We start from the raw sequence: 12,604 nt of genomic DNA, 5'->3' as shown, positions 1-12,604 counted from the left end.
ACCTTATAGTTAAAAAATTTTGTTACATGCGCAAAAAGTTCAAAGCTGAAGTCCATGTCAATAGATTCTCCTAAGCTAGCTGCAGCCATGCACTTCGCTGCATACCATCCCATCTGTCTAGCCTGGGTCCACAGCCTCATCTGAAAGAAAGAAATGTCATGAGGTAAAAATTTTTCACTGTTCTTACTTTAACAGTGCCTTACAAAAGTCCTTGAAGGGGTTCAATGTTGACACTCCTTGAGATTGGCGCGAGCTAGAGGACTAGTTGGACCGTCTTTGCCATAGAAGCCATCACCAATCCACACTAACCAAACCTGATTTGCTATTTGATAATTCTATCCAAATTACTGCCTTTGAAATTAAAGGATGATACCAAATCTGTATGTTTCAATAAACTATTACAACTAACTAAAACATTTCAGGGTATACCAGGTAAGAATACTACTAATTAGCCAGTCTCATTATCAGCATAAGTAGAGATGACAAATTATCACTGAAAATTGCATTTCTTTTCCTAATCTTTAGATTTTGGTGCTAGTTAAGGCCTCCCATGCAGTTAAATTGATGTACTAATTGGGTGTCCAGCCTCGGGAAATCTTACCAGATTTCAGCGACTGATGATGGGAATTTTAAGTTCTTCCCTTACATTATTAATTTCTCCTTTATTGTATGTTTATTTCTACAGAGTTTTATGAATCCCTGATAGAACACTGGCTGTGAAAGTCAAGAGATTTAAATAGCAACTCTTCTACATCTTTAACTTTTCATTTTTATTTATTAACAGCCTTAATTTCTTCACCTGAAACATAAATGTACACCACCTATTCCATGGCTATTGAGAGAATTAAGTAAGCTAACCTACACCCCTGTGTGTAACTAATGTCCTTTTGTGTGCAAAAATACCACTACAGTCATTTCTGGCAGAATGGATAGATTTTTTAATTCAGTCTCCTGTGTATAAACAAGATCAGTTTGATGAAGTGCAGGGGAATCTGTGGGAAGGAAGCAGAGCAAACCGAGCACAACACTAGAGAACGGCTAATGGAGGCAGCCTGCAGTGTTAACACCGTTGGACTGTTGTTAAACTTAATGTCTGCCGGCCTCAGAGTCCCTCCAGTTTGGGTCCTGGATCATGTAAAACTAATTAATTACTGTACTTATTTATTGCTTCTACAAATTAAGAGACAAGGTCTATTAGATTCACTCAGAACAAGAGCCATCTGTTTTGTTTTGGGGTTTTTTTTTTTTTTTTTAGATATTACCTGCAGCAGAGTATGACACATAAGATCTAATTTATCCTAGAGGGTTTAAAGTCTTAAAAAAAAAAAAAAATCCCACAAACACCAGTGCCTGAGAGTTGAGGACAGATATGCCACAGTAATGACAGAATGTAGAAAAAACTGAAAACAAGCTAGCACTTTAGAACAGACCAAAAGCACTCTTCCTATGACTGTTATCTCTGTTCATAAAAACACCTAGTATTGAAGGTGCCCCTTAGAATATATCTAGCTCTTCTGCTACTTCACACTCCACAGTTAATCTGAAGGAGTAAAATGTCTCCCTGTGGAGCTGGTCTTTCACCGACTGTTGCCTGGTTCTTCTGTCTGTAACGTCTACCTGTGTCTCTACTTCTCCTAAGACCACCTCGCCTACGGCCCCGGTCTGAGTATCTTCCTCAAGGATTTCTGCTCCACCGTGAGGAGGCAGCAGCACCTGAGGGCAGGAGGACGTGGACGTCCAGCTGGACGGAGCTGTTCGGCTGAGGAAGGCTGTTCACTACAGGAAATTTTTTCAGTCATAATTCCCACATTCATCATTCAGGGGTCATCATTCATCTGTACAGTTTATACCTCAGACTGTTATTTATTCATCTAAAGCTGCACCATCCAGTCTGGTAGCCACTGGACCCATGGAGCTATTTAAACTTAAATGTAAATAAAATTAAAATTCAGTTCCTCAGTCACATTCAGCACATTTTAAGGGCTCGATACAGACACTTAGCTGGTTACTGCCTGACTGCACACTGCAGACGTATAGAATGTTTCTGTCGTCACAAAGTCCCACTGGACAGCTGGTAAGCATTTGAAGATGAAAAAGTCATAGCCCATAATTCTTTTTGAATTACAAGACATCCCAGTGTGTTCTATCACTATAGGATAACTTACCAGAGGTAAACATTCTTTTTTTTTAAATATCATTAAAAACTCTAGGATAGCTTCCTACTTAAGTGGGAAAACCAGAAATTTGGATTTGCTGGTAGCGACTCCGTACCGTCAGGGAATCTGAGAAATCTCATACAAAGGTGTGATGGTGGGTGCAGCTCACCTGCTGCCAGACCGGGCTGGGCCGCCAGGACGCGGTGCAGACGTCACCCGCGGCGTAGACATCAGGGAGAGACGTGTGCATGTGAGCGTCCACCTTCAGGCCGCCGTCTTCTCCTAGAGCAAACTAAACAACGTTCCTGATAAGCATATGTGGGAAGAAAAATGAAAGATGCTTTTGTTCTAAAGTAAAAGAACAAGTCACATTTTTACACCTCGGTATACTGATCTTTAGTGAGAGTAAAAAACAGCTGCAAAGTTTAGACAATTCAGCTGAATTTCCAGGGAATCAGAATCCTACTAGGACAGACCAACTAAAAAATTCTTAAGACTTTCAACATGAAGAACACTCAGTAATCATATGACTACCCCACTCATAACAGCAATATTCCTCAGTTTTGCAAGCTTCAAATGCTAAAAGGCATTTGAAACAAGACAGTTTCTTTAAAAGACTCGTATGTAAGATTTCATAGGTGTCCGTCTCATCAACGTTTAGACAAATGAGTTGTTCATTATGTCCCATTTATGGGGACACTGTTAAGGACTTTAGGCAATACAAAATACTGCAAATCAAACATGACTGTAAACTAAACTGTTTTCAGCTTCCTTACAGTTTTACACTAAAACAACAGTTATTTATGCTTGAGAATTAGAAATCTCACACTACTTTAAAAATATTCAGAGTAGGACAAAAAATTTCACCTTACATTGTTGCCACAGAGGAAAGGTTCTGTATTTGGTGTAACTCCTGTAGCACTGACAATGAAATCACAGCCGTATATCTTTTCATTAGTCAATTCCACATATACAGGCCATACCTCTTTAAAACAAACAAACAAAAAACCACCTTCATTCTCAAATGTAATCATCACCAGCTGTCATTAGCATTATGTGAATATAATGCCTAGAACAAAGAGTGAAAGAAAAAGGCAGGAGAGGACTTTAAAACATACCCCTTAATTTTATAAGGCACATTTGCTTAAACGATTACAATGCAATCAGTACTGTCTCCTTGTTTTGGGTATACTTACAAAATTATGGCATTCTAAACATTTTTCGTTCAAATTTAGACAAAGAACTTGTAACAAAATGACTTTAAACTGATCACTTTATAAATTATTTCTTTAAAACTATTAAGCTATTATATATACTCCACTAAGAGTTTAGTCCAAATAGATTACTCACTTTTCAATGTTTTCCCTTACTACTCACATATTCAAACTCTTAACACTACGTTTTCCCATGGAAAAATTCAAAGAATTGAAAAACAGTGGAGTATCTCATATGCTAGTTTGGCTGAGTGTTATTTAAGATGGTGGTAGTTTTCACAGAGTGTGAAATAGGGATTAGATCCGTTTCTTAATTCCAAATTTTGATTTTCAATCTGTTTAATTTTGGGGCAGTCGCTTCACCTCTGAGAATATGAAAGTTTTTTAGTTGATATTTGTTTTGATCTGCAAGATATTCTGACTAAGAGTTGTGGTGGCCAGAGCACGATGAGACTGATGTAAAGCTGCATACAAATTATTAGGGAACGTGAAGACTAATGAAAATGAAATGACTTACATTGTAATCATTTCATTTTTACTTTTTATGTTTAAATTTCATATGGAAATTAAGTTTTTTAATATAGTAAGATTAAGGTTTCATCATTTTAAATTACTGGTTACTGTATTTTTTATTTTATTACTTACCTTTATCAGTTGTGACTGACTGATCAGAATGGTCTCTGGGAAAAGGCAAGGACTTTTTCTTAGAAATTCTAAATTCTTCCTGAAGGAAGATTTTCTTTACTTCACAGACAGTTTCAATGTGAATCTTACGAGAAAACTAAAAGAAATACTGGTCACCATAACAAGTCCCAAAAAATGACTTAGGCTGCTGATGATTAAAAAAAAATATAATACACTTGTAGAAACATATAGAAGAAATACTTCTTACAGTATAAATGGAAACACACTGGATGCCCCAAAGTAAGTCTCTCAGTTTCTGTGCATGAAGGGAGTGAGCAGAAATCCATTCAGAACTTAACAGCTAGCTGCACTGGCAGGGTGTGCTTTTAAGTATTAGCCTCAGTGATAATTACAAATAGAGTTGCTAAAAAATTACAACTGCTGGAGACTATAAAAGCCTCTTGAGGGCAGGTCCATGCCAACTAACTTATATCCAGAACCTTAGGAAAGTGTCAAGTACAAAGGAGAAAATGTTTACTGAACCAAACTGCTGAAGTTCTCAGGTTAAAAATACTATTAATCTTTGGATCTAAAGATGCAGGAAGAAATGATTTTGTATAATTTCTATCACAAAAATTAGATATGCCATGAAGCCAGCTCCCCTCCAAACTACCCAAGGCTGAAAAGAAATCATACACAGTAATAAGGACTCCATGTACGCTTCTTACAGTATTTATCACAGCCTTTTAACTATTTAAACACAAATATCTAATAAACGAGCAAAAGCAAGTCATTTGCTTATCCAGTTAGGGTGTTAAATATGTATTTTATTTAGAATTCATCTAATAATCTTTAAAATATTACAATGCATGTGAAGTGACTTTTGAGAAAAGATTAATTTAAAATAGGACAGTTATATTCACTGTAGTCCAGTTCTGGAAATCTGTCTTCCTGGGGAACTAAAAAGAAGGCCGTGAGTCAGTTTTAGATGAAGGAAATACTCACTTATCTGTGGTAAGGAATCAGGCCAAGTGCCTTTGGTCCTGTCCTAGCACTTTAGATTTTAAGTGACCTACCAGTTGTTTGACTTACTTGTGACCAGTCTTTAACAAATGGTTTAAGAATTTAAAATTGCATCTTAGATTTAATTAGTATATGAATACATACCTCTTTTGCACCTTTAAGATTCAAGCCTTCATGCCAATCAGGTCCCAAGGCACTGCCCATATTACCAGCACCAGCTTTGGTTTGTGTTTCCTTTTTCCTTCCTGAAGAGATAAACTCAACTCAAAATTCAAATGATCTAAAAACTGCCAGGCAGAGAACTATGCTTTGTGTTCTCAAGCTTTTAGGAATGTTATAATTCTCATACGTACATAAGTACAGCATGATTTAACTAAGTTATCTGTATGGGTTATTTTATTATTTTCATATTTTGTGAAATAGAGCTATAAAATGGATAATCTTTTAATCAAGTGTTGAGTATAAACACAGCATCCCCAAAGGTATGTTAATATGAGGGGTAAGATCTATCTGATAAAAGGTTGATATCCAAAATATATAAAGAACTCCTACAACTTGGTAACAAAAACACAACCAAAATAAAAAATGGGCAGAGGACTTGAACAGACATGTTTCCAAAGACATACAGCTGGCTAACAGGGACAGGAAAAGATGCTGAACATCACTAATCATCAGAGAAGTGCAAATCAAAACCACAATGCGGTATCACCTTACACTTGCAGAATGGCTAGAATCAAAAAGACAAGAAATAACAAGTCTTGGCAAAGATGTGGAGAAACAAGATCCCTCATGTACCACTGGTGGGAATGCAAATTGGTACAACCACTGTAAAAAAAAACAGTATGGAACTTCCTCAAAAAATTAAAAATAGAATTACCAAAAAAAAAAAAAAAAAGCCATATGATCCATTGATTCCACTACTGGCTATTTACCCAAAGAAAACAAAAACACTAATTTGAAAAGATAAATGTACCCCTATGTTAACTATGGCATTATTTACAACAAGCAAGATACAGAAGCAATCCCAAATGTCCATCAACTGATGAATGGATAAAGAAGATGTGGGGTAGGGTAAACATGCAATGGAATATTACTAAGTCATAAAAAAGAATGAGATCTTGCCTTGTGCAACAACCCGGCTGGACCTAGAGGGTATAATCCTAAGCGAAATAAGTCAGACAAAGACAAATGCCATATGATTTCACTCTTATATGGAATTTAAGAAACAAAATAGAGACAAACCAAAAACCAGACTCTTAAATACAGAGAACTTGTGGTTGCCAGAGGGGAGATGTATGGGGGTATGGGTGAAATAAAGGGGATTAAGAGTACACTTATCATGAGGAGCACTGAGTAATGTACAGAATTGTCGAATCATTTTACTGTACACCTGAAACTAATATAACACTGTATGTTAACTATACTTCAGTAAAATTGTTTTAAATAAACACATGCAAGTTAAACTAGGAAAAATATTTTAAAACAACAAAATACATAAAACAAAGCAGAAACAGACTCAGATATAGAGAACTGGTGGTTGCCACAGGGGAGGCACTGGTGCACAGGAAAAACAGGTGAACGGTAGTAAGTAGTACGAACTTCCAGTTATAAATAAGTCACGGGGCTGTAAAGTACAGCACAGGAAATATAGTCAATGGTACTATAAGTTTGCACAGTGACAGGGTAACTAAACCTACGAGATGACCACATCACAATGTATAAAAATACTGAATCACTACTGTTGTACACCTGAAACTAATATATTGTAGTCTGTTATAATTCAATAAAAAAAATTAGTCATCGGTTTTTAAACACTGTCAATTTTTAGCACCCTCAAAACTTATAGAATTCTTTTTGAACTGTATAAGCCAAAAGTTAGAAAAAAATTCTTAAAAAACTAGGTTTTTTTCTTTTTTCCTAAAGATTTTATTTGCTAGAGAGAGCGCGCGAGAGAGCACGTGTGCACACAAGCTGGGGGGAGGGACAGTGGAAGAGGGAGAGGCAAGCTCCCCGCTGAGCAGGAAGCCCCATGCCAGGCTCCATCCTAGGACCCTGAGATCATGACTTGAGCTGAAGGCAGGAGCTTAACTGACTGAGCCACCTAGGCATCCCTGTATTTCTTTTTAAATTCATTGCAATTTTTGTAAAATTACCTTAGATCCTATCCAGTTGTACCATCTGTTTGCAAAGAGGGAGATGGGCTGGTTCATTTAATTCACTTTAAATTTCCAGTTTTAATTATGCATGTTTGGCATTTAAAAAAATCCTGGAAAATCTAAGTCATGTAAGATACAGAAATAAATATTATCTATATTTCTATCTCCCAACTATAATATTTTGCTCAACGTTCTTATAGCCTTTTTCTGTATGGCTAAAAAGCTAAAAAGTTTCATCTGTGAATGAACAAGATGCTGTATTTACCTTCAGTTGTATATTTAGTTCTTTTATGTGCAATTCTAGCCTCTGGTTTTTCAGCAATGAGCTTTGAAGTCAAGAATTCAGCTGCTCCTGCATCAAAGAAAGTATTCCCAATAGCTTTATCTTTAATGGCCCAAATGACTTCACAGCCTTCAATTTCATACCTAAAAGGAATATTAAAGTTACTCGGAGCAATTCTGAAAGTCTGAGAAGAAATCTCTGTATTTGCAAATAACAATTACCTCTGAGGGCAAAAGTAAAGAAAATATTTTAAGACAAACTGAGCAAAAATGATTATACGGAGGAATGTAATACTCTTTCAGGATAAAAAGAGTTAAAGCAGAGTAAGTAGTAAAAGAAGTTTGAGTTTATTGAAAGAACATAAAAATGACAAACGTATGTAACTGAGTATCAGGTAAAATTTCATTACAGTGAGCATTTCTCTAAGTGTTCAGTCTCCCCAACATAATTATTGTATGGATGTTCCCCAGAGTTCCATGAGTGGGCAGTGCTTTGTTGACACAGTTACAGTGTAATCAATGATGGATGGATGGTACACAGTTAAAATACTGAGAATACCTCACTTTTCTGGTAACCAGTATTTTGTGTACTCAAAGCACAACATTATGGAAGGAGATAGAAAAAGGAGAGAATTAGAGTTATTAACTAAAATTTTAACTCTCCTGCAATCCTCTCCCTTTGCCTCAGAAGTTTCCACACCATCTAGCCAAAGAACGATCCGGTTCACAGAAAAATCAAGGAAGAAAGGAATGGCCATCATGTATACAGGCCATTACCACTCATGAGATGGCCAGAGCTCCTGCACACTGTTTTCTCTCTAGGTTTGGTTACCAAGAATGTGGTTTACTTAGTATTCATTTCACCAAGTCCCTGAAGTCCCTTAGATTTTTCTGCTATTAATACTTGTTTTAGGTACAACTGATGAACTGGGACAATCCTAGACAAACAGGATATGCGGTCATCCTAATTATATTTTATTTGAACATGTAGTGGTACTAAGAATACCGTGTGTTAAGAACTTTTAATGCTGCCTCATGGTCTAAGTATCAACATCTTTATGTCACAGATGCTATAACGTAATATGTGGACTTTTCAAGCTAATCAATAAGCACATGATACAGAAAAGAAGGTTTAGTACATTTGACTTCAGGTCACCCGACGTTCATGCTTTCTGCCAATATGGTAAAGGATCCCCCTGCCCTATCTAATGAGCCTTTATTTTTCTTGCTCCCCTATGGCAGAAACAAATATTTATAGTTACTAAATTTCACATTCTTTGGAGAATATTTTATTTTATGCTCCTCAAGTCATACAGGATTGCTGATGAGCAGAACATCAATATGCAAACATTCAGTAATAAATTTCATATCTTAATTTACATACAGGCACATTATTATGAAATACTTTCTTCAGTTTTTATAAATTAGAAATTCCTCTACCATTTTTTAAAAATTTTAAAGTAATATAACAGTATAATGCATATCGGTATAGCTTAAAATACTGATGGTTGACTAGTAGGCCACAGTAGCAAGTAACCACGAGCAACTCCTGTACGTGCCCTACCTCACAGGATACCCTGTACTCCCCTGAGCCTATGAACTGTGCCCTCAGCAAGACGTGTCACCACAGAGGTATCCTCACATGTAGCAGAAAGACTTTCACTTTTAAAACCACTCTTAAAAAAAAACAACCAATGAAGTATGGTTTTATGAGATTAAAAAAAAAAAAAAAGCCTTTTGGAAAGAAAAGATTAAACTACACTAGTAAAGAAGACGACTACCCTGACGAAAATGAGCATTTGCCTCAGGGGGACATGAGGGCTGCTGACGAGCAGAAAGGGTTCGTGTGAGTCATTTCTCAGCACGAGATGACAAACACCTGATCATCAGTGGACCTACGCTGGAACAACAGCAGTATATGCGGCCTTTCTTTAGGAGTTGTATCAAATGATATATTCGATCGCCAACCTAAAGAAAATGATTAAATGGATCAAATGATTAACAGGATTAAATGTTGTAAGACTTTGAATATTTCCGAATGTAGGAAAATTTTCCAGTGTAAAGAATAATAGTATTAAGTTACAATTCTGGTGATCTCTAATGGAGAAAATTTGTCATGTGCCCCCTCCCTCCACTTGGCCATGTTTGGTTTTGACTCTCTAGTTTTTTGTTTGTTTGTTTCTCTGCAGTTCCCCATAGTGCCACAAACTTCATAATTACAAGAATGATTGCCACCCCTAGTACTCAGGCAACTGAGGAACTCTTATAAGCTTCCACCAGGATTTACCACCCTGTAAAAAAAAGGAGCAAAAACCTAGTCCAAGAGTTAGAACGGACCAGGCTTTGGCAAACTCATCATTTTGATACGAATTTGTCCTCTTTAGTTAGACTCAACTTTCTGGTTTGAAAATGTCCAGACTATTCCATGTCAGCCATCCATTGGAAGAGAAAAATCACAAAGAAAATCAATGCTCTATAGACCATAGCAGGATATTGATTCCTCAGTGTTCTTTGAACTTGAAATATTATCTTAAGATATTAAGATTTCGTATTAATTTAAGTGTTCAACATTTTCCAACTTCCACAAAACCAAGAGCTGGGAGTACCACAGATCTTCAAATAGGGAGTCACGGGCCAGACAGGTAACCATATAAATGAGCGAAACAGAATGGATATAAAAAAAAAAAGTGGTGGGGGCTGTGACCAGGAAACTCTTAAAGTGTGCACAAATTGTTTTTCAATGACCCCCCTATGGATCACATCTCTCCAGTCACCTGTGTGTGGCCTCTTGAGACAGAAAATATTCCCTAAACTCATGTTTTGCAATGACATTACTGCAACTATGAACTCCATGAAAGCTAAAAATATAAAGTGGATATTTTCGTTGAAAATATAGGAAAAACAATTACATTTACCTTTGAATTTCAGAATACCAAGGTGTTTCTAGTCAGCCAATAATCACATGAGTCACAGAGCAGTGTTTAAATAGTATTTAAAAATCTATACTTACACCAGTTCAAGTGCAATGCCGCCATTCCCTATGATCACTATTCTCTTAGCTTTAGTAAGCTGTTTCTGAAATTCCTGTATTAAAAAGAAAATGAGACAGTGGTCTGTAAATAGTGGGCAAAACTTGAAGCAAGAGGCTTCACTGGTAATATTCTTAAAATGTAGGAATTTTATCTGATTTACACAGGAACAAAATAAATCTCACTTGCCCACTCTGCCAGGACGCACCCTCCCAATATCACAAATGCTGTTTTTGTAAGTGGCCTTCACAGCAGTGCCTCTGCTGATTCTCCTTGCCTTTTAGGACATTGCATTGAGAGTAGTTAAGAATTCCAGCAAGCGGCACAGCCTCTAGTTCATCACGTTCCTAACTCCTTCATCAAATCAGTTTACTAACAGGACATTGATCTGTCTCCTACATACAGGGTTATTCCTTCTCACCTAGTCCCTTGACACTTTCCCTGGAGTCAGTCAACACTCGAAACTTGCACGAATGAGCAGCACAACAGCTTGGTGGGGTTAGTAACCGCCTGACTCTAGGAGTTAGTAACTGCCTCCAGCAGTTAGTAATTTGCGCAAGTTGCTTAACCCCTCTGTGCCTCTGGTTCTTCAACTATAAATGGAAACAAGAAGTGACTATCTCATTAGGCCTCTGTAAGCATTAAGATAAATAAATAAAGCTGTTAGGAGCAGGCACAATATCAAAAGAATATGTTACGTTCTTATCACTCTAAGACAACCAATTGATGCCTCTACCACCTTCCTCCTCTGCCCCCTAAAAAAGATCACAATGAGCTTAGGGAAGCCACGGTCTTTTTTTTTTTTTTTTTAAGATTTTGTTTATTTATTTGTCAGAGAGAGAGAGAGTGCACGTGGGAGCATGGGGGGCGAGGGGGTCAGAGGGAGAAGCAGGTTTCCAGCCAAGCAGGGACTCAATCCCAGAACCCTGGGATCATGACCTGAAACAAAGGCAGACGCTTAATGACTAAGCCACCCAGGCGTCCCAGCCATGGTCATTTTTGTGGCACTTTCAAAAATACAGAATAGTCCCACCACTTCAGAATGACATCTGAAGCCAAATTCCTCTTCCTACTATGTCAAGTTCTACTAAATTCTATTGCTACTAAACTTCTATTAAATTCATCCGAAACTTTACTGTAATAGTCAATAAATAACTACTGAAATGCACTACAAGAAAAGTTAATTTTAGTTTGTCCTTCACTGAGGACAGTAAATAAGAAAGATCTGTTAAAAACACTGGACACGGAGATAAATGGCATGGGTTTAATATGTACTTCTGAGAGACTTAATAACTGCTTTAGTATAGGTAAACACTTAATTTATCAAAGTTTATCAAAGTTTCCTATTTGTAAGACGGGAGTAATACTGTCACACAGGATTATCATAAGCAATAAGCTCGTGTATTTAGCGGCCTAGCTGGAACACAGTTATGAACTCAATCTTTGATAACAGGAACCTGAAATGTTTACAATTTTAATTACGTTATAATTAAGTTATAATTTATAATTAAGTTTTTCTAGTTTCTAGTTTTCTCTACATTCCTATTTAATTAAGAACAGGCTGAAAGAAAACATCAATTTTCAAGAATTTAAAATAGCATTAATAAATGTAAGACTACCACCCTATGGGACAGAACTACAACAATGAGCTTGAGGTAAGGCAGAATATTATGATCGGAAACTAGGAAGAGCTTCTTGGAAAGAAGGGTCAGTGAACCCCAAAGTCCTGAGATCCATTACCAGAAGTTGTAGAAGGTTCCACAGAGTTTCACCTTATTGGGATAGTTTACTGTGGTTCCTGAGCACAACAATAAACCAAATGAATTTTTCGGTTCTAGGATTCTGTCATGATTCTGTACCACAAACATCTGAATATTAACTTCTTGGCTAAGGGGTAAGTTCAGTAAGTTTGGGATACACTTTACCTTTTTGGAAACAGATCATTACATTATTTAGACTGCAAATCACATATTCCCAAAGTGCAGTAATGAATGTGTGTATAAGTTATAACCTTCAGCTTAGCTGTTCTATCTGGGATACACTGCACAGTGGAAAGAACACAGAACATCAGCATGAACTAAAAAAAATTATCAACCAAAGCCAAACTGAAACTGGCAATA

At 36.8% G+C, this 12,604-nt stretch overlaps 1 protein-coding gene across 3 annotated transcripts in view; it reads right to left on the bottom strand.

The window, feature by feature from the left end:
* The window catches only part of PYROXD1 (pyridine nucleotide-disulphide oxidoreductase domain 1), a 28,330-nt gene that overhangs the window by 1,700 nt on the left and 14,026 nt on the right, over positions 1-12,604 (bottom strand). For all 3 annotated transcript variants that reach the window (XM_026502304.4, XM_026502305.4, XM_048216761.2), the window contains exons 5-11: positions 10,466-10,539; positions 7,439-7,599; positions 5,162-5,262; positions 4,016-4,151; positions 3,029-3,141; positions 2,326-2,448; positions 3-140 (exon numbers count right to left, since the gene is read on the bottom strand). In XM_026502304.4, coding sequence (XP_026358089.1) covers positions 3-140; positions 2,326-2,448; positions 3,029-3,141; positions 4,016-4,151; positions 5,162-5,262; positions 7,439-7,599; positions 10,466-10,539 — 846 coding nt within the window. The remainder of the gene's footprint in view (positions 1-2; positions 141-2,325; positions 2,449-3,028; positions 3,142-4,015; positions 4,152-5,161; positions 5,263-7,438; positions 7,600-10,465; positions 10,540-12,604) is intronic.

The sequence above is a fragment of the Ursus arctos genome, unplaced genomic scaffold (assembly GCF_023065955.2).
Source record: "Ursus arctos isolate Adak ecotype North America unplaced genomic scaffold, UrsArc2.0 scaffold_26, whole genome shotgun sequence".
Lineage (NCBI taxonomy): Eukaryota > Metazoa > Chordata > Mammalia > Carnivora > Ursidae > Ursus > Ursus arctos.
The sequence above is the reverse complement of the archived record's forward strand: the minus strand, read 5'-3'. Positions and strand labels throughout refer to the sequence as shown.